The sequence below is a fragment of the Ips typographus genome, linkage group LG3 (genome assembly GCF_016097725.1).
Source record: "Ips typographus isolate SLU linkage group LG3, UJ_Ityp_2.0, whole genome shotgun sequence".
Classification (NCBI taxonomy): Eukaryota; Metazoa; Arthropoda; class Insecta; order Coleoptera; family Curculionidae; genus Ips; species Ips typographus.
Genome location: NC_138424.1, coordinates 10,787,481 through 10,814,526, shown reverse-complemented (window position 1 = coordinate 10,814,526; position 27,046 = coordinate 10,787,481). Strand labels below are relative to the sequence as shown.

Below are 27,046 nucleotides of genomic sequence, written 5' to 3'. Positions count from 1 at the left end.
CCGTTGTTTAAATTTCATAATCACCCTATGTATTGATGCTTTAGCTAGAATGAAGTGGTCTAAAGTCCATTTGATGGAACAGGAAGAAATTCTGTAACGTGAAAGCTATATCTTTCTATACAGGATGTTACAAATTCGATGCATTACTGCAGCAATGTAGTCTTGTAGAGCATGAAATTTGCTACAATTTTCTTTATTAACACTTTCTGATATTTTCTTAAATAACGGAGCTGCGCTCTCTTGAAAATCACACTAGTTGAAAAAGGGCACTTTGGTGCATTCTATCACTCTCTGTCCTATAACTCCTTGATGGAGGCTCTTAAGGACAAAACACCTAAATGCAATCTTGTAGAGAATGAAATTAATTAAAGAAGACAGTTTTTTCGCTTAAAAAAATATGTTTTTCTTAATTAAATATATAGAAATTATTTATTTTTAGTTACCTACTATAATATGTTGTTTGAATTCGTAGTTAAATTTAAATTTTGATTTAATGAGGATGATATTCAAAGCAAGTTCGTTTAATATAGTCACTTCAAACCAAACTTTTAATGTTTCTGATTCTACTAACAATTAACAGTACTAACTATAGTGTCATATGAAACTATATTATACTCATTATAACAATAACATTTGAATTCCAAATGGCAGATAATTAGTTTTGAGAGAGGTGTAGCTACTAATTTATTTATTTATTTATCGTATGGCTCAAAAATCACATAAAAGAGAGATAAAAATGAATATAAAACTAACAGAATATAAAAGTAGCTACTAAAAAAGTAACATATAGTCCAGGTTCGTATTTGAAAAATTAAAGCAGATAATTTCTAAAAAACAAAACGTTGGAGCTAAAAACTAATGTTTTTGCCTTCAGAAAGTGACATTGATTTTTCAAAATAATTAAAAGTTTCACTTTTTAGGTTTTTGTCGGATATCCGGATGTAATAGAATTTTTAATTTTTTTTAACAATTTATTTAGCAAAACAATACGCAATTTTGACTTCGTTTTACAAAAACTCTATCTGAGATAGAAATGCTTATAATGCATCGAATTTGTAATACCCTGTATAGAGGTGCGTCGTGTACAGGGTCTTTCACTGGGGACTGACCAACCCCCCTTTTTGAGCTTCCCTGTACGTAATTAAAAAAACTAGAATAGCCATTTAATGTAGTTTAAAAAGTTGAATCCAAAAATTAGTACCAAAATATTCCTAACCTTCAAATAGAAGAGCTACAGCCAATAATAATGATTTTTCTAATGGATCACCCGATATACTTAACTATTTTCGGAATGTGCTTGAAATTCTGCAAATATTTTTACAAAAATAAATAAATAATTTTTCGAAATTTGTTTTTTGACAAACCTTGTATATTGATAAAAAAATTATAGAGAGGACCATTCATTAATTATAACTCTGGAAACTTAACCATAAATAAATTAAGGTAGAATATAAGACAAGTTTTACAATTTTACAACAAACTAAAATGAAATATTAAGAAATAATGATAATTTTAGTAATACAAAAAAAAAACAAAAACAATTTGGTGGTCATTTTTGAATTCAACTTTTTAAACTACATGATGAGGCTATTTCAGTTTTTTTAATTACATACCGGAAAGCCCAAAAAGTTGGTCAGTCCCCAGTGAAAGACCCTGTACAAATAATAATCTATTGTCTTATTATAGGTTAAAGTAATTTTAAACACATTTTTTTAATGTATCAAAACGCTTTCTTTGGATTAAATAACGGATAGAGATAATACTAGAAATAAGCTACCATTTTCTAATAAAACAACCATAGAATATAAAATTCCATAACATTTCTATTACATAAAAATATACACACTTTGCAAACACATACAAAAATATACAAGTTATTTGGTTATTCACTAATCAACGCTTATACAGTAGATTTATATTCCAATCACAATTAAACATGCCTATAAACAGTGCAAATAATATTTGTTGTACTAATCTAACAAAAAGTCAATAAAACAATATATTTACACAAATTTTACAGTTTCGAAAAAATAATACATTTACACATAGGTACATTTATTAACTCTAGTTTGACTATTCTAATTATTATTCTTAATGTCTATACATAGATTGTAAATCAAATATCAACAAGTAAATCATAAATACACATTCACAAAAACTTTTTACTAGAAATAATGAAAATTGTGTTGCTCTTTGCGATCAACGTTAGTTTAGAGGAAAAGATCTCTAACTAGTGATCTCTTTATCTAAACTGTAACTGAATCAAATATCAAACACCAATATCAATTTGCGACATTATTCTGCAACTCAATAATGGATTCGACCTTTTATTTGTACTTGTTCTTCGCAATTAACTAAAAAAACTGTGTAGCGTGCATAATATGCTAGTACCAACCATAGAACGGAGGTTGGTAGCCTTTGTGGGCATGGTTAGGGTAACCATGGTGCATATTCTGGCCAAAACTGCCCAAGGATTGCCCGAGAGTTTGCGTTAAGCCTCCAGTTAACTGGTGGTTGTTAATGGGACTTAGGTTTCTTAGTTGATGGTTGGGGGACATTTGCCAACTGGACAGTTGCTGTTGCATGTTGTTGGGTTGTTCCTGTTGAGCTGGGGCTTCAGTACTGTTGGAACTGTTACCTAGAAAAAAGTTGATTTAAGTATTATTTATTATCTAATTATTATACTGACCAATACAAAAAAAAGTGAGGGGATTGTGCAAGAGCGGCGGTTTTCGAATAATTGAAAAATGTGCTGGGAACGCGAACGACCGAAAGAGAAAGTCGACAATAGAAGTGACGTAATTTCAGTATTTTTGAATGAAAATGGCGTTTATAGGTAAATGGATGTGACACGCTCCATTAACGCCTGATTGTGAGACCAATGATGCTTGTTATTGTTAAAACTAGTTTTAGAAGCAGTTTGGTCTCAACTGGTAATGTTAAATATGTAAAATCTTGGAGAAGAATGGTTAGAACCAAGTTCCTATAATAAGGAAACCAAGATATGGAAGAAATATTTTAAGTATGGAAAAAAAGAGGACATGCTGTTTGGAATCACAAACTGTGATATGTTGGAAACATCAATTACAGTTACCTTTGAATCAGACTGACCCAGAGAGGAGGTAGACATGGTAAAATAACTGATTTTTATGAAAGTAATGAAAATACATATTTCATTTCATCTATTGCATCAGACATTCAAACAGACCAATGTTGGAAAGGGCAAGAGATAATATTTGAGGCAAAGTTGGAAAATAAGTACTGCACAGGGTGCTGCATTTTCGATGGTTTTACGGGGTACAGAGAAAACGGTAATAGATAGAAAAAAAGTAGCATACGTGTTCTGATCTCTTTTTCTGAGCTGAGATGACTGGCGAAAAGTGGGCGGCGCAAACTTCTTTTGTTTCAAAGATACGGAGGGCTTTTGAAAATTGGTCATTTTAGAACCTCCTCTGTATTTCATTTGCTATTAAAGTTATTAAAAAAGGAAAACCGGTTTCCAGTAGAAGTTTTGACGTAGAATCCAATGGCGTCATCAGTTTTTTTCTATTACGTTTAGTTTCTGACATATGACAGTAAGTTATATTTTTTTAAATGGAACACCCTATATATTTTTAGTTCATTTAATTCTGTTGATTTTCACTTTTTCAACGGTGTATTAAAACATATAAGTTTGTAAACGTTATTCTTGGTAATTAGAAAAAAAGCGTTTCCTTAACAAAAAAGTGCATAATATGTATAAAAATACCCACAGTCGAAACAAAATGTGGCTATGTTCATATTAACATGTCGTTTATAAACAGTTTTTTCAACTTCCACCTTAAAAATAGTAGAAAATAGAAATAGCCACTTTTGATAGAAAGAACTGTTTGTAACTTAGATTTTTAATAAGATTTATTAAAAATATTTAATTTTTTAATGTGTTAGTTTATATGATTTCCGATTTTGTTTGGTATTTTAGATATTGGCCTTTTTTTAGCTTAGCAAAGGTCTTTTTTTAAAATAACAGGATTAACCTCTACAAACTTATATGTTGTAATACACCGTTGAAAAGGTAAAAATCAATAGAATAAAATGACGTAAAAATATATAGGTTGTATGACTGATGGACAGTATGTTCCATTTAAAAAATGTAACTTACTGTCATATGTCAGAAACAAAACGGAATAGAAAAAAACTGACTACGCCATTGGATTCTAGATGAAATCTACTACCGGGAACCGTTCTTCCTTTTTTGATAACTTTAAGAGCAACTGAAATACAGAAGAGGTTCAAAAATTACCAGTTTTTGAAAACCCCCCGTATCTTTGAAACAAAAGAAGTTTGCGCCGCCCACTTTTCGCCAGTCATCTCAGCTCAGAAAAAGAGATCAGAACACGTATGCTACTTTTTTTCTATCTATTACCGTTTTCTCTGTACCCCGTAAAACCATCGAAAATGCAGCACCCCGTACACTGCAACTTATTTGGTAAATCGCAGCTCATCACAAACTTGATAAAATAACTTAAATTTCAAGAAAAGGAAATAAACCAAAAAAGACTGCCACAGATCAAAAAGGTAAGAGAGCATATTAAAAAAAAAAAGGAAAATCTGAATGTCCGGTGTTCAGGAGCATGTAATCTTCAAAAAATAAGACAACCACAATATCTGTGTATTTAAAAGGCAATGCAATTGAAGAGCACAATGAAAATACTTAAGATGTAAGTCAACCTGATTATGTAGACTTGTTCTCTGACAAAGTTATAAAAAGGATTGAGTTGCACAAATGAGTAGCAACTTAGTAGTAGTAGGGCGTACTTTAATATACCCATTACCCATTAAACAAATTTACTAACCTAACTTACCACTGTTAGGTCCTAACATGGTCATACTAGTAGGGGTTGGTGGCATATTAGCGTAACCATGTCCGGTTCCCGGACTTGCTGATACACCATGATGGATATTATCATTCCCATCCTTAAACTCCACACTGCCTCCACCTTGACTCTCCAAAGTTTGCAACGTTGTCGTGCCTGCTCCCATATTACTATTATTAGGGGGTACGTTTCCACTCAACGTTCCTCCATTTGCTGAGGATATAGTAGTTTCAGCAGCTGTCATATTGGGTGACCCAGACGTAACCATGGACGTGGGAGGCGTCATGGCGTGGCTGGTTTGGTTGATTGGGGAGATGGGCATTAAGTTCGTAGGGTTGGGGGGATACATGGGATGGGCTGGGAACGGGTTATGGGAGAGGGGGTGTTCCCATTTTACTTCAGTGAGTGGTAAGTTAGGGGATGTGCTGTGGGCGTGGGCAGGTGTGTAAAGATCCGACACTGAAACAAATTATTTTTGGTTACAGTAAGTCATATGAATAATATTACCTATTAGTCCTCATGAGGATGTAGAAATATTGGAATAGTACAGGAGAATTTAAGAAATGTCACAACTTAACTACATATTACATTATCCTATCTTTTAGTCGAAATGGAGTTAGTTTAAAAAAGCAGTTTGGTGCACCCTGTCACTTTTTGTCTTCTAACTCCTTAAGGAGACCCCTAATTTAATTTTAAAGGTCACATGACTGTTTCAAATCTTAAATTTATTTTGAGGGGTGACCGAAAAACGCTGGTTTTTCAGTTTTTAAGCTCATATTTTTAAAGTCACGCGTATTTATAGTGAAAATGGTCACGTGACAATTTTCAATCACTAAATTTATTTTTAAATGTACCTACTCTTCGTTAACATCAAATCCTAAAGGTCACGTGACTATTTTAAAATTAAAAATAGAATTCATAATGTCACACGTGACAGTATTACATGTCAAAATGGTATTTAAACCGTTTTTCAGTTTAAACTGATGATTTTATAATCACGTGACTCATTTCACAGTGAAAATGGGCACATGACAATTTTCAATCATCTAATTTATTTTTAAAGGTCACGTGACTTTTTTTAACGTCAAAACAGATTTCTGATGGGTCACGTGACTTTTCTGGATATTATATTTATCTTCTCGTGTAGAGTACGTTATGTTTATACGCTTTTACATTACACTTAAGTAAATAAATTACAAGAAAATATAATTAAACATTCAATTAACTGATGACTAATTGGAAAGTCTCTGTCGATGACTAATGTAATAAAAGTTGTTTTAACTAATTGGTAACAAAGTGGTTTAGCAAATTATTCTCATTTGTACTATGCTTAGTACAACATGTTTTTTGATAAAACTGTAACAACAATCATTGATAATTGATTTTATTTCAATTTAATTTCTAGTTTGCATACAAAAAAAATAAACTAACTGTCACAAAATATAATAACTTTTAAACCCCCAATACTGTATTTCAACGTGTAAATTCCAAATTTCCCACGACTTTACCTAAGAATTTAGGGTTGATAAACCCCCTTATTTAAATATACTCACTTTGATTGGCCGGCGCCCCGTTGTATCCGCCTTCAGAGGACGTCATCCCTTGTCCGTAAGGGGTGGACGGGGCTGAATAGGGCACTCCTATGGGGCTGTACGAAGAACTGGTGCTTGCTAACTGTTTCCGTAAACGTGCCCGCCGATTACTAAACCATACCTTGAATAAGTAATCATTTTAATCATAAAATACTTTTAAAAATGGATGAAGATAATAATATCCGAGTTTTAATTTGGTCTCAAAATTTTGGAAGAAGTAGCTTATATTGCTTCTTTAGAATTAGGCAAATTATTATTTTGGTAACTCCCAGCTTACTCAAAGAACTTTATATTAATTATTTAACTTAATATTGTTGTTCTAAATATTATCACAGTTATTCAAAGATCTCTTCACAGTTATTCAGTTTACTCTTGCAAATTCATATTAAGGATGTAGAAAGTTGTGCGTTATCAGGTCTTTTTGGAAAATTTTGTTGCTTCAAATACTTCGTTTTACTGCTTCAGTTGGTTTATTATTTACTACGTTTTCACCAGTCTGTTATCTTTGACGTTTTCGAACAATTTTTCAGATTGAGCTTTAGCTTTCTTAACAGCATTTTCTACTCAAGCTTTTTCTTCCATATCTTTAATAGATACCTTTAGAATTATTAGTGAAATTCGTTATTACCTTGCAAACCTTTTTCAAACTTTTTCAATTCAGTGAATTTCAATTGAATATCATCAACACAAATTCTCACTTTGATTTGAAATAATTGAAATTCTCTAAAATTTTTCAAAATTCAAAATTAATCAGCTGATTTCTCTTGTTCTATTCTATTTTTGTCGACAAATTTCACTTCCGTCTTCTTCTTTTTATTAACTTATAGTATCTTCTTGTTACTACAGTTTACTATTTTAATTATTCTCAAATTTGGTTCTGTTTTTCTCATAATGGTTCGCGTTTCCCTATCCTATGTCCTAACTGACTTTGACTAACGTTGATTTCATTGTTTAGTGTCATAACCGTTTGTTCAAATACAGTATTTGCTTTTAAAAATCATGAGAGAGAAACTCCTTTCATTATAGATGACACTCTTACACACACTAATAAAATGAGGACTTACTTGTATTCTTGCCTCCGTCAACTTAGTCCTTTGAGCTAATTCTTCCCTAGTGTAAATATCTGGATATTGGGTTCTTTCAAATGCCTTTTCCAGTTCATCCAGTTGGTGAGCAGTAAAAGTGGTTCTAGATCTGCGTTGTTTCCTTTTCAATGGTATTCCAGGTTCACTTTCGCAGTCCGACGCTCCCTCATTATCGGTCGATTTGTCTGCAAAAAGGAAACGTCCTTGTAGTTCACGTATTGCCGACCACAAATTAATACAGTAATTATTGTCATCCGTTTGCAACACTTTTCCAAAAAATAGAGAAAATAGTTTTAGGGGGAAAAAATGCGTCGGTTTTGCAGTTTTAATGGGTATTAGATTGAATTTAGTATAGACCGTGAATAATTCGGTTGCGGCCTAAAGTCAACCAAGCCTATTAGGTTAAAGTTTTTTTTTTGTAATTTTTGCGCGTTAACCTAGACGAAATTTAATTTCTAAAGTGCGGTTTTATACTGGGTGCAATTGGATCATCAACTACCGTTCAAATTCTCTTAGATCAAATAGATGAATTAACTCGTCAAAAAACGTACTTTCAGTTCATAAACAAGATTATCATTTGATAGAAGAACTACAACAAAATTGAGCGTCTAAACACTACACTGCTCATGTCTGACAATTTAAGAAAATGTGAACAGACTGTACTGGATTTCTCCCTTATGAAAACCTTGGATAACCATAACCATCATAAACTGGTAATAAACAGTCTGCTGACTATTAAACTTGTGTTTGATCGATTTGTTGGCAAAACACATGCCGATCATCAGCAATCGAAATAATTACGTTCCCGATTTCTATAAAGTGGCCGGGCCAAACAAAATAAACGAATTTCATTCCCATCACGACCTGACTGACAGCTATAAGAATACGAAATTATTGGGTTGCATTCTCGAAATTGCCCAATGGAATCGGGCTCCCGCCAGCACCACCCGACCCATTTGGAAATATCACACAGTCATATCCTGTTCATTCAATCGTACGATAAATTTTAATGGTACACAACACGTAGGCTCCATGTCGTATTGGTTACACCTAATTTAGGAAAGCACCCTAGCAGAACGTCACGCCATTAATTTTTCCCCCCTTGTTTCGTTTCGATAGAAAATACACCTCGTTTTGTGTAATTACGGGTTATTATTTTTTTCGTGCTTTTGTCCAGTCATTTTTCATTCTGGGGCTTCTGTTCGACAATTATTGTTTGGATGAGCCGTCGTGGCAAGTCATTATTAGGGTCAGTTTGGAAAAATACACTTAAATTTTTAAGTAGTAGTCTGATTATTTTTGCAAATGTAATTTTCAACACTCACAAAACAAAAAAAAAACTCAATAATAAGTTCTGAAAAAAACTAAATTTTAGAAAGATTTAACAGAAAATCCATAACAAACACTCTTCTGCTAGATTTAAACCAAATGGGATCAGAAGACTAGTTGCGCCATCTTGCAACTCAGTTAATTGTGGAAAATAGGATAAAAGAAAATATGAAAACAGGAATACAGGCAACTTGCAAGATCATAGATCATCCCCTTATTAGGATCTTAAAAGCGGTAACAATTTTACAGTACAGGTTACCGGACTTGTTAAATGGCAGAAGTTCTTTTAGTGTCCATTCAGAAGGTGCTATGAAATACAAAATTAGATAACCGTTGACATCAAAACAAAAAACTTTAGAGTTAGTGTCAGTCTATTGATTGATGTAACATGGATCTCTTGCATACTTTTATGGTAACTCCACCACGTTCAATTTTTGTGTAACAGATAAATCAGAAAACTGTTGGTAGTTTGTGATTGGTCATACCAACAGTACTCTGATTAGTCAATGCTGCAAATTCACCCCCTTTCTTGTACTAGATTATACTAGTTTGGGTCTCTGTAAGAGTTACTTTAAGTGTCCTGAGTGTGGTTTTGAGCACATTTTTGGAATCCTTGTTAAATTTCCTGTCAGTTAACACCAAAAGAACAATAAGAATCTTGGTACAGTCATACACAAAATCGTTTTTAAAGCTTAGTGACAGAAAACTGGGACCAGTGAAAAAAGCCTCCGTAATAATCACTTGGAGTGACCGGATCACGTTTTAAAGTACATTTTTGCAATTCTGATTAAAATTCGTATCCAATAACCTAAAAAAACACACAAAAAATGTTACAGTCAGAAAGAAAAGCGCCGTCAAAGGTTGAACTGCCAGAAACACAGTTTTAAGGACAGTCGGTGACAAAGTCGCCCGTAAAACCCCCTTGGAGGGAGTTAATGACAGTTTTAAGCACATTTTTGAAATCCCCATTAAATTACCTATTTGGTAACACCAAATAACAGTAGGAAACTCGGTACAGTCATGCACAAAACCGTTTTTAAATTTTAGTGACAGAAAACCCAAACCAGTGAGGAAGACCTCCATAAAAACCATTTGGACTGACAGGATCATGTTTTCATGCACATTTTTAGAATCCTCATTAAATTTCCTCTCGTATAACCCAAAAAAAAAAACAGTGAAATAATCGGTACAGTTAGGTAGAAAAGTGTTTTAAAATTTTAGTGCCAGAAAATCTTCACGTGGTTAACAAAACTCGGTTATTTTAAACTGGACACCCTGTATATTTATAGCACCTGATAGGCTTAAGACTATCAGACTTAAAATTAGGACGTATTTCTTAACCTACCCCGTTATGTCAAACAATATCTTAACAGATTTGGTATTCAACAAGATTCGAATATAGCGTTTTCTAGAGTTTTTAGTGTCTATCTCATTTTAACCTCACAAAACGGGATAATCTATATGTAACAGCTTAAAACTCTGGTAAAAATGGTGGTAGAAGCACTAATTGGCGTGTTCATGTAACAAACTGTGAAATCTTCAAGGTAACCATCCTGTATAATTCAATTTGAGAGCCGGATATTATATGAATTTATCAAAAGCTATAAAACTTTTATAAAACCATTTTGGGTTTGGGCACAATGGATGTTACTTTCAGAACATGTTTCTATAAAAGCTAAAATTGGATGACGTAACAAACAGGTAACGTTTGCTTCTTTATCTGTCACATTCAAAACGTTTACATCAGATATTTGATAGTTACCTACCTCATCCTATTTTTGTTTCATTTTCCTCATGTAATTCACATTTTTCTCAACAACTCCAATTAATCGTACTTAGCAATTAAACTAGCTATTTAATTTTAAATAAATTGATGTTTACTTCTGTTTTTCACTACATTTTATTCAATAGTTAACACAGCAGCAGCTTAATTTATAAGTATTTTCGATCCTTTTTAGTGCTTTCTACATTTTCTGTAAGTTAACTTATCCAGTAGAGATAAATGCTTATTATTTAAATAAATAATTATATTATTATTATTAATTTGGAGCTGTCATGAAAAACATTTTTGACATATTGAGCATGGTTTCATAAAGCTTTGGAAAGAAAAAAAAAAGATTATACCTTTGACACATTTTGACTAAATTTGTTGTCAGTTTTGACTTATTAGTATTCTAACAGATTTGTTAATTTAATCATCTTGATCTAATTTAGCCGATAAACGTTGAGCAAGGCAAATCAATAATAGTAATTATTTTTTTAAAAAATGAACGAAAAAATAAATAAATAAAAGTTATTGTCAGTTTTTAAATTTACTTAGAAGTTTTGTTCAGGTACCCAAGAAAATTATCCAAAAATTTTAAACGTTACCTACTGCATAATTATAAAAATGAAAAAGACACAAAGTGAATAACCTAGAAGATATCTTCTGCTTGAAATCATCCGTGTAATGATCGGTTGGTAATAATTCTTCTAGGTACATTTCCGCTCAGCAATCAGAGGTACCACCACGTAACAGTTATACAACACCATGAACCTAATCGGAAAGAAGTTTTGTCGAAAAAAACGCAAGTTGTTATAGTGCTACACGGCACCGGGCCCGTTCATATCCTTGCGGGCCTATTAGCAGGTACCACTGGTACCACTCGACTGTGAAGGATAGACAAACACAATGCCGCATTGTTGAACGTTTTACGGTCGCGGGTTTTGTGAATTCGAAAATGGCGGCCGCGGAGGCATGCAGCGTGACAAAATGGAGGCGCAACAACGAGGCGGAGATAAGTTTTTTTTCTGATCTTCCAGTCTGACCGTAGTGATCCTTTTTATGTATGCATTGAATGGTTGGGAAAGTTTTATAATGCAACAGACGTACAGATTATTCCGCGGAACGGTCATACTGGTCGTACGACGCACTTTTGTTTTGCTTTGATTATGGTGCAATGTTGCCATAATGGGAAGATTTCAAGTTACCTTATAGAAAAATGTATGAACTGCTTGACTGTTTTATTACTGAATTCATACTACTCTCTGTCCCAAGAGTCACGTCATATTGAAATTCACTTGTCTTAGATTAGTTCTTAAGATTTTCTTTGATATTGTTGTGGAGGTGATTTAAAAAGCTTTGTTTCTGTTGAACCAGACATCCAATGAAGTGGGTTTGTGGTAAAAATTTCAGACCTTTAACTTGACGTTCCTGAGATATTCAAGAAAAATAGCGGTCCAACAGTACAAATTATCCCTGCCCGCCTAACGTCACGTGATTCAGCCTCATTTATTAGCAGTATTTTGTCATATGATGGGTACATAATGTTTCAAATAAGCGAGTTATGGACAATTTTTTGAAAAAGTGCACGAAGTTTTGACTCAAATTTGGGATTTTTGGGCCTTTTATATTAACAAATTTGTGACTTTTTTTACTAATATCAAACTGAGGAACCCAAATCTGGCGTTCATTCTGCTCTAGTGAACTAGCACGGTTTAAGAAATGACCTTGAAATTATTGCAATTTTGACAGTTTTTAGGGCGTGACACCCTTAAAAAATGACCTTTTGACAAATGACACTTTACGTCACCTAACCTAACCTAACCTAAAGTTATCCAGGCAGCTAGAGACAATTTGCAATATTCAAAATTTTGGTGAATCAAATCATGGTTACCTTGTGAAAAATGTTTTTTATTTTTCTAGATCAAACGGTGCGCTGTACAGAAAAATGTCATATTTAGTAAAAGTTTCTTCCCATGGTGTATACGTGGTAAAAATTTTACACCCCGAACTGAAACCGTTTTGGAGATATTTATGAAAATATTTTTTTAAAAAATCATCTTTGACGCCCTCTAGCGGGCAAACGATACAAATTAGCCTGGTCCGGTCAACGTCACGTGATAGCCCCATTCATTAGCTTTTTGATATGGTGTGTCTTTACAGAATGTTTCAAATAAGCAAGTTATGGAGAATTTTTCGGATAATTGCTCAAAATTTTTGTCTTGAAATTGATTTTTTCTGACGACGAACGAAACTACGAAAATAATTGTATTTCTAACATCTAAATTACAAATACAACTATCCAAAATAAAAGCTAAATCAATAAATTAAAATTACATAAGGAAAAAATTTGAGAAAACTCAACAAAAAATTGGCGTCGCGCACAGGGTTGCGTTTAAAAATATCGACATCACAGTCATTTGACAGTTTGTCACGTGACACCGGTTCATTTTTAAATATGTGGATCAGATGATATATTGTCAAATTACGAACGTGGAGTTATTTGTGAATGATTGATGTGATTGTGATACGAATTTTTACGTAAATAACATACGTCAATGACGTCAAATTTCCATCTCGTCCAGTTCACATTTATTAGAAAGGGAACAACATTTATTACGTCACTGTTACTATAAAACACTTGTGTATAGCAATTACTAAAAACAGCAATTTGTACAGACAAAATGGATTACAATCCTTATTCTGTTCTCAGAGAGGACAGTTCATGTAATAATATAGAAATAACAATCTTTTATTTTTTAATAAGTAAATAAGTATTTGGTTTCTAATTGCAAATATGGCTACACTGAAAGTGAAATAAAATAATGTAACTAGGTATATAATAGAAAGATAATCAATGTTTTGAATGTGACAAATAACAAAAAATGTTAATCATTGTTACGTCATCTCAATTTACTTTGATTTTTGCTCTGTCAATCGTTCCAACCCAAGGTATAGTTTATTCTGGCAAAAGTCTAAAAGTGAAAAAATTGAATTCTATAAAGAAGAAAATAACAAGAAACTTTATAATAGCTCATGACAGATAGGGAGACAGTCATTACTCTGTCAAATTTTAACTTGATGATAAAATATCTGACTTTTTTATTATAATTTTTTTTATTGTTATTGTTTATATTTTTATAGCTGAAATTGGCTTGAGTTAAAAATGGTGTTAAGGAAAAGTGTAGTTAATAATGACAATAATTATTAATTTTTTGGCAATCCTTAATAACATTTTGGAGAACTTTGACTATTGAAATGTCAATACTAATTGTTTATGAGTAATTTTAGAAATACATAAATCAATTTGGAATTATTTCAAAAAGTTGGTACTAACTTTTAATAAAAATTACCAATTTGTCAACGTGGCAAATATTCGAAATGATTTTTGAAACTTAATATGTGAATATTAATCATTCATGAGTAATTATAAAAGTTTGGTTCTAAATTAGGATAATGATTACTTTGGCAATATTGCAAAAAATTTAGTACAAAATCATCTATTATAGGTGAAATTCCAGTTCGACAATATTACAAAAATGTATTACTATAATATATATTAGCTCTGGGTGGACTTTACCTATACTATATTCAAACACTCCTTTCAAGCATTTCTTAATTGGCTAAGTTTTTCATAGGTTTTTAAGTATTTTCAAAAAAAATACAGGTAACAACAACAGTCTTGTTGTGGAAAAGGGTTTGTGTTCTTCCCTTCATTCATTTGAATACAACTTCACTGTGAGAACTACTACTTCATTCTATATCATAGTTGTTTTATTCTCTAGTATGATATTGAAATAACTTATCATGAAGAAAGTGGCTACTGAATATTGAAAACAATTATTCAAAGACCTTTTAATTCTATTACCTTGACTCAGAAGTTCTCTTTGTTTTTAACAACTCTTTGACCCACAAAGATTCTAATTTATCGTTACAAAGAGTCACCTCACATCCTTTTCTATGGATTTTTGTCTTAGACAGTCTTTAGGAAATAGTTATTTGCGCTACAAGGGAGGAAAGTGCAACTTTTGTTCCAGCAAACGATTTAAGGCAAAGCGATAGTGTTGTTACCAAGAATATGTTTGTCAATTTGTCAAGAAAGTATCAGAGACCGCAGATTTACGGATTCGGTGGCACTTTTACTCCCTGGGGAGTAAAGTGATATTTTGATCCTTCAAATGAGGGAGAAAACTTTCTATAGGAGTCGTAAAAAAAATAAGTATAATTTTAATGTTGACTGTATTTTAAACTAATTAACTCTGAAATAAAGTTGCATTTTAATAATTATCGAATAGACTTAACACCCTAAAACAATATGTTGACCTAAAAAAAGGGCGTGCTGAAACGAGTGCGGTAAAACTACAAAGCTCTAGTGTCGTATTACAAAGGCTCGGGTCGGAACCAAGTCAAAGACGCAAGTTAATAGTTGGACAATGACGTAACAGATTGGGTACCAGCGAGGGGTTCTTTAATCTCGAGTCGTGTTTAAGGTCGCAGCACGGCTACCTGTTTTAGATTTCTCATTAGCGGCCGAACGGGGGGGCACCACAATTGATTTGTGAGATAGCTGATGACGATTAACAGGTTTTACGGGAGCTTTCTAGATTTTTATCTTTGTTATCTGCGGCCAATGACAATTCCGGTGGTTTATAAGGAAAAATTGGTGAAGCAATAAAAAAATCATCAACTTCTAGCCCGGATGATGAATGACAGTGGGCTGACAGGTCCACGCCACAGGCGGCTCTACAACTGCAGATCATTAATAACATTTCTGTAGTATTTTCGCTAATTGTATCGACCTAATTGCACCACCTCAAATTTGTTTGTCGGTTTTTGGCCGACCTGCAGCGAAGCTAATTCGGATGACCGGGTTTTTGATGGCGCATCGTCTTCAGCTTATGTGTCTGCTCCAGATTCTTCATATAGTTGTTCTGTTAATTACATATTTCTGCTCAAACTAGTAGTAGTAGTGTGGTGTTGTGTAGAGCTTGAGCTCTTTTCATAAACGAATTTTTCCACACGAAAGCAATTACATTGGGATGAATGGACTTAAATTGCTTCTGTGTAATAGCGATTCTGTGAGAGTATCCTAAAGATTAAAATTGAATAGGAGCCGACTTAATTGCAACTGCACAATTAAATAGGTTGTTTGGCTGCTTTACAGCATTTTCTTATGAAGAAAAACGAGGTTTTATTTGCAATTAAAATTTAAGACTTCTTATACTAGTATCTTCGTCAGATCAGAAGATAAAATAGCATGACATCTTAAAGGGAGTAAATCAAAAGTGATCTTTCTGGTTTTGCTCTTCATCAGCCGCTAATAATCATTATGTGACAGCTCTTACTATGCCTTTTTTTAGATTATTATTGTTTTTGCTATCTACCATATTTGTATTATGTAATTCGGTCTGACGCGGTCTTAAGACATTAAAATGATTGAAGAAACCTGTTTTGGTTTTAAATTAGGAAGACTTTCTTTGGCAATAACAAAATTTTTAGTTTGACCAGATTTAATTAAAAAAAGGATCTTTTTTGCTATTCTTCTAAGTCATTTATTTGGAATTCGGTAAGTATTCAAAGACACATTTTACAAAATATAGAACCCTATCATTTAGTGTTTTAACAAGAGTGTTAATTACATATCATATTGAAGCTAAATTTATAATCGTTTTTTAGTACCGTTATTGACAAATGATCCAAAAAGCACTGGACAAGTGTCTTTGATTAAGGCAAAAACCAACTTGTACACTAAACTTTTCCTAGCTAAGTATGAGAGAGAATCCCTTGAGAAGAATCCATAACAAAAAAGTACATTTTGCTTGATATTTTAAGTGGGTTCTTCAGTGGGTTTTGCTACTTGCAACTATAGGAGAAGAGGAAACGTAGGACGATCATTCAAATCAAATTCAGGAGGACAAATTCTGCCAGGTCAGCCCAGCGATGAACATGACCATATCTATAGAAAAAATGAAAAGCATAACCTTTGCTAAAGATCCCGTAAGACGTAAGCTGGTAGTTCAGGACAAAATCTTCGAGCAAGTCTCACAATTCAAATATCTGGATATGGATCTGTCGAGTTATCACGACCCAGTGAAGGACCTAAGAAGCCAGATCAACAAAGCGTCTGCCATGTCGGGCTGCTTAAGGCAGATAATATGGGCGAACAAATACATGCGAAAGGATAGCAAGGTCAGGATCTATAAGACTTGTATCAGGCCAATCATGACATACGGAATAGAAACCAGAGAAGAAACCAACAAAACGAAAAGAATGCTTCGAGTAGCCGGAATTGAAACGCTCAGGACTATAATGGGAAAATAGACCGAATTAGGAACCCTGACATTAGGGAACAATGTGGGGTGCAAGACATCGTAAGATGGGGGAGACAAAGAAAAAGATATTGGTACACTCACGTGAGAATAATGGAAGAAGAATGACTGCCACGCATCGCACTTGAAGGGAAACCATTAAGGAAAAGAGCACCCGGAAGACCACCTAAGAGATGGAAGGACAGCTGCCAGTCCACCTCCCAGGAACTGATCCAGAGGAACCTGCAAAACTAACAGATCGCGAGATCTTAAATATGAATAAGAATAAGAAGAAGAACGCTTCATGATTGTGGCTATAACAATATAAACGTATTTAGTTCTTTGAACCAAGTTTGATTTTAAATATCAATCTATCATTGAAACGTGGCGATTTCCCTGACAACTTGATTCACGAACAATGCGGTTTGCGGTCAGATTTAACAATCAGTAGGCCAATAAAAACTATCCTGACACGATTCCAAAAAATCTGGACGTCAGACCGAACCAGATATTCAGCTTAATCATTTTCGAGGCTTGCATAATAGCGTTTGTCGTGTAAACCTGAAAGTCATTTCCTACTATTATTATTTAGCTACCAGATTTTTTTTACCGCTAATTAAAAACCTCGAACAGAAGCGATACCTGTTACCTGGCATCTACCCGCCGTATATACTGGTTGGTCTCTCTAGTTTTTTTTTTTAATTAACAATAAAATCGTGTTGCGTGTACGTTTAATTGATTTTTTGATAAGCTTATCGCTGCTCTTGATCGCGTTTCCTCGTTTGTTTAGGCGTGTATTATCAAGCTTTTTGGACTTACCGTCGCAATCGCCGCCGCCCTTGCCCCTGAGGAGGCGCGAAATGGCCGAAACGCTTGGCGCCGAACTACGATCACATATTCCTTCCTTGACTAGGCGATCTCTAATTTCCCAGCTAAAGATCGACGGGTTTTCCCTTTTGTACTGTTCAATTCTGGATTCTACTTCTGGTGTTGCCACTCGTGGTTTGCTACCCCCAATCACTCCTGGTCGTATTGAACCAGTCTCCTAAAATTACAACATTATTAATTCTCAGAAATTAATTTTTGGAGAAAATGACAAGAGATTTAAGAAATTTTAAGAAAACTCAAGAGAATCAAGAAAAAAAGGCTAATAAATGCACATGATGTGTCTATGAAGAACCACATTGTCTTTACAGCTCCAGGGAGACAAATTTGACGTTAACACTTTTATACATTTCTTACATCACGTGACAGCTGTCATAACTGTCAAAACTCGTTTATCAGTAACTTGAAAGTAAAAAATTAGAAATAGTTGCTAATTTGTAGAATTACACTGGAATTTGTGTTTAAAGCCCCATAAAGTCAAATTTTACAGTTGGCACGTTAAAGAACACTTGTGACAGCTTTCATAACTATCAAAACTCACTCATCAGTGATCTAAAAGTGTAAATGCCAAATAGATGTGTTTATTTGACTGAAAGTTATGTTTACAGCGCCATGGAACTAAATGTCAGTTCTGACATTCAGGAACATTTTCATATTTACGTCACTGAACGTCACAACTGTCAAATTTTGCTCCACAAAACTATAAGGTATAAATAGTACAGTGTGATTTCCAAGGGATAGAACTTAGCATTTTGGATTGGTAATTAAAAAACTAGACTAAAGTGTCACTTAGCCTCACAAATGTCAATTTTGGAGCTTTATTAAGCTATAAATTCAAGGCACAACTGTATATTGCATTTGAAAGTTTCATGTCAAAGCTGAATAAGTTTTAAATGTTATGCCATCTGGCTATAAAACACACTGTAAAGTGCCATTAAGTATCAGAACTGTGAAATTTAACGTCTTAAATTATCAATTAACGTCAAAACTGTCAAATTCACCTCCACGAATACCAATTTGGGGCGTGATTCCTCAAGGATACGCGATTATTTGACATTTTACAGTTTCCCGCACTGTTTAATCAGTTTTGACAGCTGTCAGGTGACTATAAGCTAGTCATTAAACGTCATAGTTTAGTTCGTCAAACGGCCCACGCTTTTCCAACTACATGACATGACTTAAAAGCTTCATGAGCTTTGCCCTGTGAAAAAGAAGTTATAGAGTCTAAATAACTAACATTTTTCAGTTTGTGAAATTAAAAAACCTTTGCCATCGACTTGGTTAACACTTAACAGTCTTATGAGTAATAAGTAATATTAGATGAAACAATGAAACACTTTAAAACAAAATATAAACCATCTATGTGAAATTGAAAAAAAAGATGTCACTACTCAACAAAAATGCAATGTTGCCAAAAAACCTGTGTCTGGTAGCCAGTTCAAATAGTATTATTGTTGATTTTAGGGCAGTTATATGGTTATTCGATCGAAATAGCTCTCGACTCGAAATGACTACTTGAGGACAAGTGTCAACTCTTCTGTGGACTATTGTTCAGAAATAAAGATTGCATGCTTTATGACGATCAGAAAGCTGCTCTGTAGTCGCGATCTGAGCCTGGACCTAAGAACTCGTATGCTCAGATGCTATGTATTCCCGGTCCTTCTGTATGGTGTGGAGGCTTGGACCCTGAACGTATATTGCGAGCGAAAATTGAAAGTCTTCGAGATATGGACATATTGTAGGATGTTGAGAATACCATGAACATAAATGTTTAAGAAGAACAGGGAAGGACGTGGAGATGCTACATGAAGTGAAAAAGAGAAAACTGCAATATCTTCAACGCGTTATGGGAGGTCAAAGGTATGAAATTCTGCAACTCATAATCCAGGGAAAGATCGTGGGAAGGAGGTCTGTTGGAAGGAGAAGATATATCCTGGTTTAGGACCTTACGAGAATGGTTCCTCCAACCTCTAAAATGGAGATGGTACATGAAGAAGAAGAGTTATTCGATAAGAATAAAGGGTTTTCATTTTCATTTCATGTATTTTCGACATGTTATCGATCAAATTCATGGTTTTCGTAGTGTTTCCACACCTTACAAGTAGTGACAAATTTTTTAAAAAAGAATGGTACTATAGTAAGAATGTAGAATGTAGTGAGTATGTAGACCACACTGTCTACATACATAACTAAAGTAACGTAGTATAACAAAACAAAAAAAAACAGTATATTATTTCATTTTTTTTTTTCAACAACTATCGATCTATCAACATCACAAAATGGTGAGCAGACTTTTATGAACTTATTCAGTTTATAAATCATTTAAGTTATTGATACTAAATTTTTTCTTGAGCGACCTTGCATGAATAAGTTCGTGTGTGATTCAGAAAGCGGGGCGTTATGAAAACAGAATCCCCGTGAAAATCGTAATGGGTTTTAATAAATCGTAAAGGAAGTTACGATTTGCTTTAGGTCGTTAAATCGGTCGTAAATGACGGACGATATCCTATGTCGAGACCCTGGTTGTGGCATGGGAATTTTCATTCTGGTAGAATTGGAAAATTAATGTAACTTTATGAGTTGTTGTTTGGTAATGTTAAAACATGTTTTAAAGTTGAATAGTGTATTATTTCAACAAGTCTCCAAAAGGAGAGGGTAATACTATACTTTGTCCACGACAAAATTTGATATTATAATCTCATTAATTCTTCATTTATTTTTTGCCAACAAGCTGAATGTGAGTGCATTATTGTGGATAAAGAAATAACAAAATTAAAGTTCCCACAGTAAAAACCTACTTAGTACACGAGTAATAAAAATGAAACTAATCCTTTGAAAAACAACAATTTGCTGAAATCTTTTGTGCTTCAGTGTGTCCATTATTAACCATAATAAAAGATTATAATAATTTTCAAACAGTTAACCCAAACTGACCGTCGATAATTTATGTTGTAGTTTTTTAAATTCAATTGATTCCTAACAATTGCAAATTAGTTTTGGTTAATTTATTAGTTATTCAGTTTCAACCTGAAATTACAACAGAAAAAAACGTGAGAAAATATTTTATTAGGAACCAATTGAATTTTTTGCTTCATTTTGGACTACAAGAAGTTTCATTTACGTATCAAAATTATTTAGTCCTTACCTGATATCGGTTGAGAATTTTGCTGACACAGCCATGAGATACCCTAAGCTGTCTGGAAATGACACAGGGTCGTACTCCAGCAGCAGCCATTTCAACAATCTTCAGTCTTATATGATTGGGCAAAGGTCTACCGTTTATAAACACTCCGCCCAACTGGTTGACACGTCCTTGACCTGAAACAAACAAACAATACTGAAGGAAAGTGAATTACGAGGTGTGAATTAGGTCTTAAAAAGGCAAATAGCACAAAAGTTGCGGTCTTAAACACTCAGTCAAACTTTTTCCATCAAGTTGAATTGAGAAACGTCCAACAGACGGAAACCAAAACGCCGTGGTTTTTTCAAAGGTTACGATCTTGGGCAATGGTTTTTTTCCGTTTTGGATTGCTTCAAAAATCAACTTTACGCCCAGTGAACAAGAAATTCTTAACTGGGTCAGTAATATGATTTTTCATATTTCAACTTATTGTTGCTAAGATGGGTTAGTACGCTACCAGGCACCAACAAAGAGCGCAGAAATGAAACAGCAACTTTATGTTTATTAAAAGTTATTCTAACCCACGTACTAGGAAGCATTGATTAGTTTTTACCTTGAAAAAAAATTGAATTTTTGTCTTTTTTGGACAAAAAAATTAACTGTACTGACCATTAAGGGTGTTATGACAGACACCCTAATAAACAACGTAATTTATGGTGGACATCAGGCATTTAGGTTATAGTCGGCTGCACCGTCTAGTAAAATTTATTGACACCTCTAAATTCAGTTATTTTTTAAACCTAAAATACTTCGAAAGGTACCTGGTGGTACTTCAAGTGTCTAAAAAAAAATCAAAGGTTTCATTATATTACTACTGTTATGTTATACAGAAAATCTAATAAGAAAGCAACAAAATTAAGTCATTCATAACAATTCGTTTCTTTAATGTGTAGCCGCCGCACCATTATCCCATTATAAATGGGTTTTTAATTACCGCTAGCTACCAAACTAATTAAAACATTCATTTATCTATCTGTTCCAAAAATCAAAGGCAAAAACGTAAATTAATTCTTCGGAGGTAATTAAACGTGGTACCGGATATTTTGATCGATTTTGTTGTATTTTTTTTCTCCCAAAAAAAAAAAACGGTTTTTTATCCCTTTCACTATTGTTGGCTTTAATAGACAAAAGCAGCAGCATCGAGTTAGTTTGATGTGTTTTTTGAATCACATAATTGATAATTATATACCATGTGATGATGCAAGTATTTAAACAGTTGCATAAATAACAAAATGTATTACTGAAATGCTTTCTTAGTCGAATTTAATGATCAAAAAAGAGTTTCGTTTCCTATGGAATCAGGTTCGCAGGATAAGCAAAAATACAGTGCAAACTTTGAAATTAATGATTTTTTATAAGCTGAAAAACTTTAAAACATAACAGGAGTTGAAAGTAAGTGTTGAGATTCTACTTCTGAAACAAAATTTCGGGAAAGACGTTTATTTGAGTAAATAACGCACGTCTCGTTTAACTTGTTAGGTCAAAAAGGATTCACAATTTCTGGACGCAAAGTCTGGGACACAAAACATGACCAGAATATAGAAAACATTACATATGCATAACACAACGCAATACATCGTACTCTGAAAGGTTACAAACGAACATCTAATCTATGTAGTCAATCCACTCTGGAGTTGCTTCGAGTCCTCTATTAAAGGTCTGTTTGCACAGGCACTTCCAACTCAGAAACAGTAAATGTCAAGTTTCATTGCTTGAATGCTCACGTGACTATGACGTTTTTTTACTTGTGGCCAATGGATGTATCTGTTTTTCTGATTACTAGTTGCAGATTCTCTCTGCGAACAGACATATAATGATCGTATGGTACATTTCTCTGTCATATGTCTGATGGTTTGGATTTCTCCAATTCTTCTCCTCTGATGTGTATGCACATCTGCCTCGTGTTGACATGCGTTGGTAAGGTTGAACCCATCCTCCAATGCCGTTTTTGTTGTTGGTCTGTTGTGGTTGGCGTTCTCAATCTTGGGACATGTTTGCTGTTTCCCCTCACTCACCTTTGTGTCAAATTTTTCAAATACTCACTCACCTTTGTAGCTGCGAAGCTCCGTGGGGTTTTTATAACTTTAAGTTATATTATAGATTGTATAATAAAAATAAATTATAACGTCCAATACCAAATTATAACTCACCTTGAATCTGGGAAGTACCAAAACCATTATCGGTTACAAAATTGTTGACGTACACCAAAGGTTAATAAAACGTTTCAGTTTGATGTACAAAAAAATCTAATAGTGTTACTTAATAATGTTGTGCACATATTCTACCACAATCCACAATACTGATAAATTATTATCTCTATAATATAAAATTCTGTTAAAAGCAACATTATAAAATATAAAAAGGTTTGTTCTAAAATTATGTCAACTAAACCAAATGCTTCCTGCAATAATTGTTGAAAAGAAGCAAATTGCATTCTTCTCCCAAAACTTTGTATTTTTATGAAGAACCAATTTTTATTTAAAATCAATCTTGGTCCCTGAAGATATGACATTTCAGTGTGTCAAAAATGACCAAAAATTTCAGTTTATTTGAAAAATTTACATCATAATCTTTTCTTTTAAAATTTACATTCTGTATAGTTCTATCACTGTTAGTTATTGTGAGAAAAGTGTAGTTAATAAGAAAATATTAAAATTGCACTTTAATATTACATTTTTAACATGTAATTTTGATTGAGAAATTAAATTAATATAAAAATATAAAAAAAAAAAATAAAAAAAAAATAAAAATAAATTTCATAGAAGACAGAAATCCGAAATATAAGAGAAGCAAAAATTATTGAATATTAAAATAAAAAAATCATGATCAGACAAAACTAATAAAATAAACAAAAGTAAAAATTGAAGTTGAAAAAAAAATTTAAATTGTATATTTTTTATTTTACATTAGTATTGAAAACAACTTACTTCAACTACTATCATTTAGTAAGCATTATATAAAATGATAAGAAGTTATATTTTTCTTTATTTTTCCATGTACAAACTTATGTTAAAAGATAAATAAAAGCCAATTTTAAAACAGAAGTAACATGACGTTTTGACAATGCAAGCTTCTGATTAATTGGTTTGTTTAATTTTATTTTTATCTACGATGCTAAAAACAGAATACAGTCCAACTGATTTAGTACATAAGGAAAGTCAATCAAACTTGTTAAAAAGCAGAAATAAACCAAAATTAATAAACAAAATAAGTGTTGTCACGAGGATGACTACATGAAGAAACTAACATTCTAGAACTATCTAGTAAGTTCCTTTTAGAGTCATTATCACTAAGAATCATCACAAACACAGAAAACAACAAAATGCAAATTACCGAAAATAGGGAACGTAATAAAAAAAATCAATCCTATGAAGAATTTGAAGAATCTGTAAAATCGAATGGAATTATTATATTTTATTTACTAATTGAATCTTAAGGGTCACTTATTAAATTAAATCAAAATGAAAATGGATAGAGTTGTTTTAAAAATTCCTACAAAAGAAACTAACTATATAAAATAAATGCACAAAATATACAAAGAGTAAGTGAAGAATGAACAGAGAGATACCAAAAGATGAGGTAGATGACGGATTCTCGGACTGTTCTACAATGAAGTTCAACAATAAAAGTGAAAGTGTACCAATAACAGGCAGGTAAATAACAATAAACAATGAAATAAAGCAGGGAGAAAACAATATACAGATATCCAAAATTTTAAAAATGGTTGCATCACATTGACTAAAAATTAACACTTTACTATTGAAAGACTTTCTTTTTGGACTGAATTGAATGTGAATATTGAACAAATATGTCTGTCACATACAACTCATCAACTATAAAAGGCAGAATGCAACCAGTTAAAGTACCAATGACGAAACATTTAGTCTGAATTTCTATTTGAGTTAACCAAATTTTATAGCAAGTTAAAAGTAGTAGAAACAGTCACAAAAATTGACAAAAAAAATGTTCAAATAAAGGAATAAAAAAGTTAAGAAATAAATAATTAATTAGCCGTAAAAATGATGGATATCTTGTTCACTTAAAATTGCTTAAATAACCGCAAAAATAAAGTATAATGACAAAACAGAGAAACATTCACAGGAACCGTGTCAGACAAAAAAAGTAAATCCAGGAATAATCAATGGCAAACATGATTAAAGTATTGAAAAGTACAAAAAAGTTTAAATTTGAATATTGTTCATTAAAAACTGCAATATTTAGAAATAGACTGAAGCTATAAAAAGAGGGGGAAAAATTCAACTAAAATTGGGGAACTTCAAATTGAAATTGTAGAAAAAGGAGGTAAACAGCATTAAAAAAATATTTTTAAACTAAAAACTAAATAACCAATTGAAAGTTGAAATGTATAATCGTTTTCTTCATTCCCATAATAACGGAAATTTTGCTCTTATAAATGTTCTATATCAACAAACTGACTTGAGAGTAAGTAATAAAAAAGATAATCAAGACAAAAATAAAAGGAGAAAACTGTTAGTAATGAATCGCAAATTGATGTTATTAAAAAGTGTATTACAACATATTTTGTAATAAACATTACAATAGCAGCCTTTGTCAAGCACGTTTTCGACCTCTCATTGAAATTACTTCAACATTGTTGATCACGTCACATAATTTAATTTTTTTCTTCCTGTTAACGTTATTAGAACTTAGATTTTTTTATTTAAGTAAATGACATAATATAAAAGAATTTATAGTTTCCAGGACCGTATTAACTAAAACTACAGCAACACATTAACATACCTTGATACCAATTTGGAGGAAAAGAAAAGCGCTGACTTGTCTCAAAATTGACCGACATTTTTAATGACAAAATATACAAGAATTTTTATTACGTAAATACTTAACAGTTTCCTGCAGAACCGCTTTTATTACAATAGTGATTTGTATAATAAAGCATTTATTTGTAATAAAAGAAAGTCGTTCTGTAGGAAAGACGTTATAAATTTTGTTCAGGATAGTCAATAATATATTATCACTACTCCGTCAGAGTTCACACAGAAAAGATCGTATTTTACAGATTTGTTTACTGAATTCTTAGTAAAAAATTGTTCCCAGGACCGTATTAACTAAAACACAAACCTTGAAACGGATATCCAGAAAAACAGGGCCGGTGCATTATCCCAAAATTGCCCGTCACTGTCATTTCTGACTCCACTGTCGCGATTGTAGATCACCTCCGCACAAAAAAATTATATGAAAAACTCAGTCCGGCTCTGCTCCAGTTGCCAAAAATCCGCACGAAACTCATAAAATAACTAACCGATTGCGCTCTGTAAACGAACCAAGACCCGAACCGCAATCTACAAGCAAAACTACAACTATACAACCAAACCAAACTGTTCCTACCAAATACTTTACCGATTTGCTTGATACCGCCCCTGGGCGGTACCCTGCAGGAAAGCTTTAGATGCCTGACAGAGATGGTGATAAGGAGCTTTGACGGGTAGAAAAAGGATGGTGTAATTGACGGATTAACTTTCTGATTAACATTAGGAAAAGCTGGTTTTAAGTGAATGGGATTGAGCAGAACAGCATGGGTTTGGAGAGAGATAGGAAGATAATATCCCAGAATAGTATGCAATGAGGAGAGGTTATTGGTGGATGATTTTTTGGGGGTGTGCGGTTTGTTAATTGCTACTGAATGGTTTTAAGCTTTGGATTTCTAAATTTCTATGAGTAAATGTTTATTGAGAACACTTTTCTAAACCTCTCAATAAGATTAAACACGTTTGAATAAAGCCAATAAATTAGAGTAAGATAAATTTACCAAAATGTTAACCAAAGATTTTAAACTTAATCACTTTGAATTAAAGCCTGGTTTATAAAACAAAATTTAACTTTAGCGTTAACTTTAGTATTAGCATTAAGAATAGAAGTAGTGGTTTTAAATTGTGATGTTCATAAACAAAATTTAACTTTAACTGTAAATTTAGCTGTAACTTCTGACCTTGGTTTTACATAAAATTCTAAATTTTCTTACAGCTAATACTAAAGTTAAATCTCCAATGTTTAAACTTCTTCTTAAGA

General features: G+C 32.9%; 1 protein-coding gene across 4 annotated transcripts; it reads right to left on the bottom strand.

Moving 5' to 3' along the window:
- Nucleotides 1–1,800: 1,800 nt before the first annotated feature.
- On the bottom strand, nt 1,801–26,226 carry LOC145726842 (protein gooseberry-neuro-like). 4 transcript variants are annotated; one of them, XM_081976097.1, is made up of 7 exons: nt 26,099–26,226; nt 20,963–21,135; nt 17,752–17,977; nt 7,513–7,718; nt 6,410–6,569; nt 4,836–5,315; nt 1,801–2,638 (listed from the first exon to the last, which is right to left on the bottom strand). In XM_081976097.1, the coding sequence occupies exons 1-7, from the start codon at nt 26,160–26,162 to the stop codon at nt 2,385–2,387; spliced, it is 1,563 nt and encodes a 520-aa protein (XP_081832223.1). In that variant the 5' UTR covers nt 26,163–26,226; the 3' UTR covers nt 1,801–2,384. The 4 variants fall into 4 exon arrangements, with proteins under 4 accessions (XP_081832223.1, XP_081832225.1, XP_081832224.1 ...); XM_081976099.1 differs by having other exon boundaries at nt 4,845–5,315; nt 26,099–26,177; XM_081976098.1 differs by lacking the exon at nt 26,099–26,226 and adding an exon at nt 25,760–26,020.
- Between the last annotated feature and the right edge of the window lie 820 nt (nt 26,227–27,046).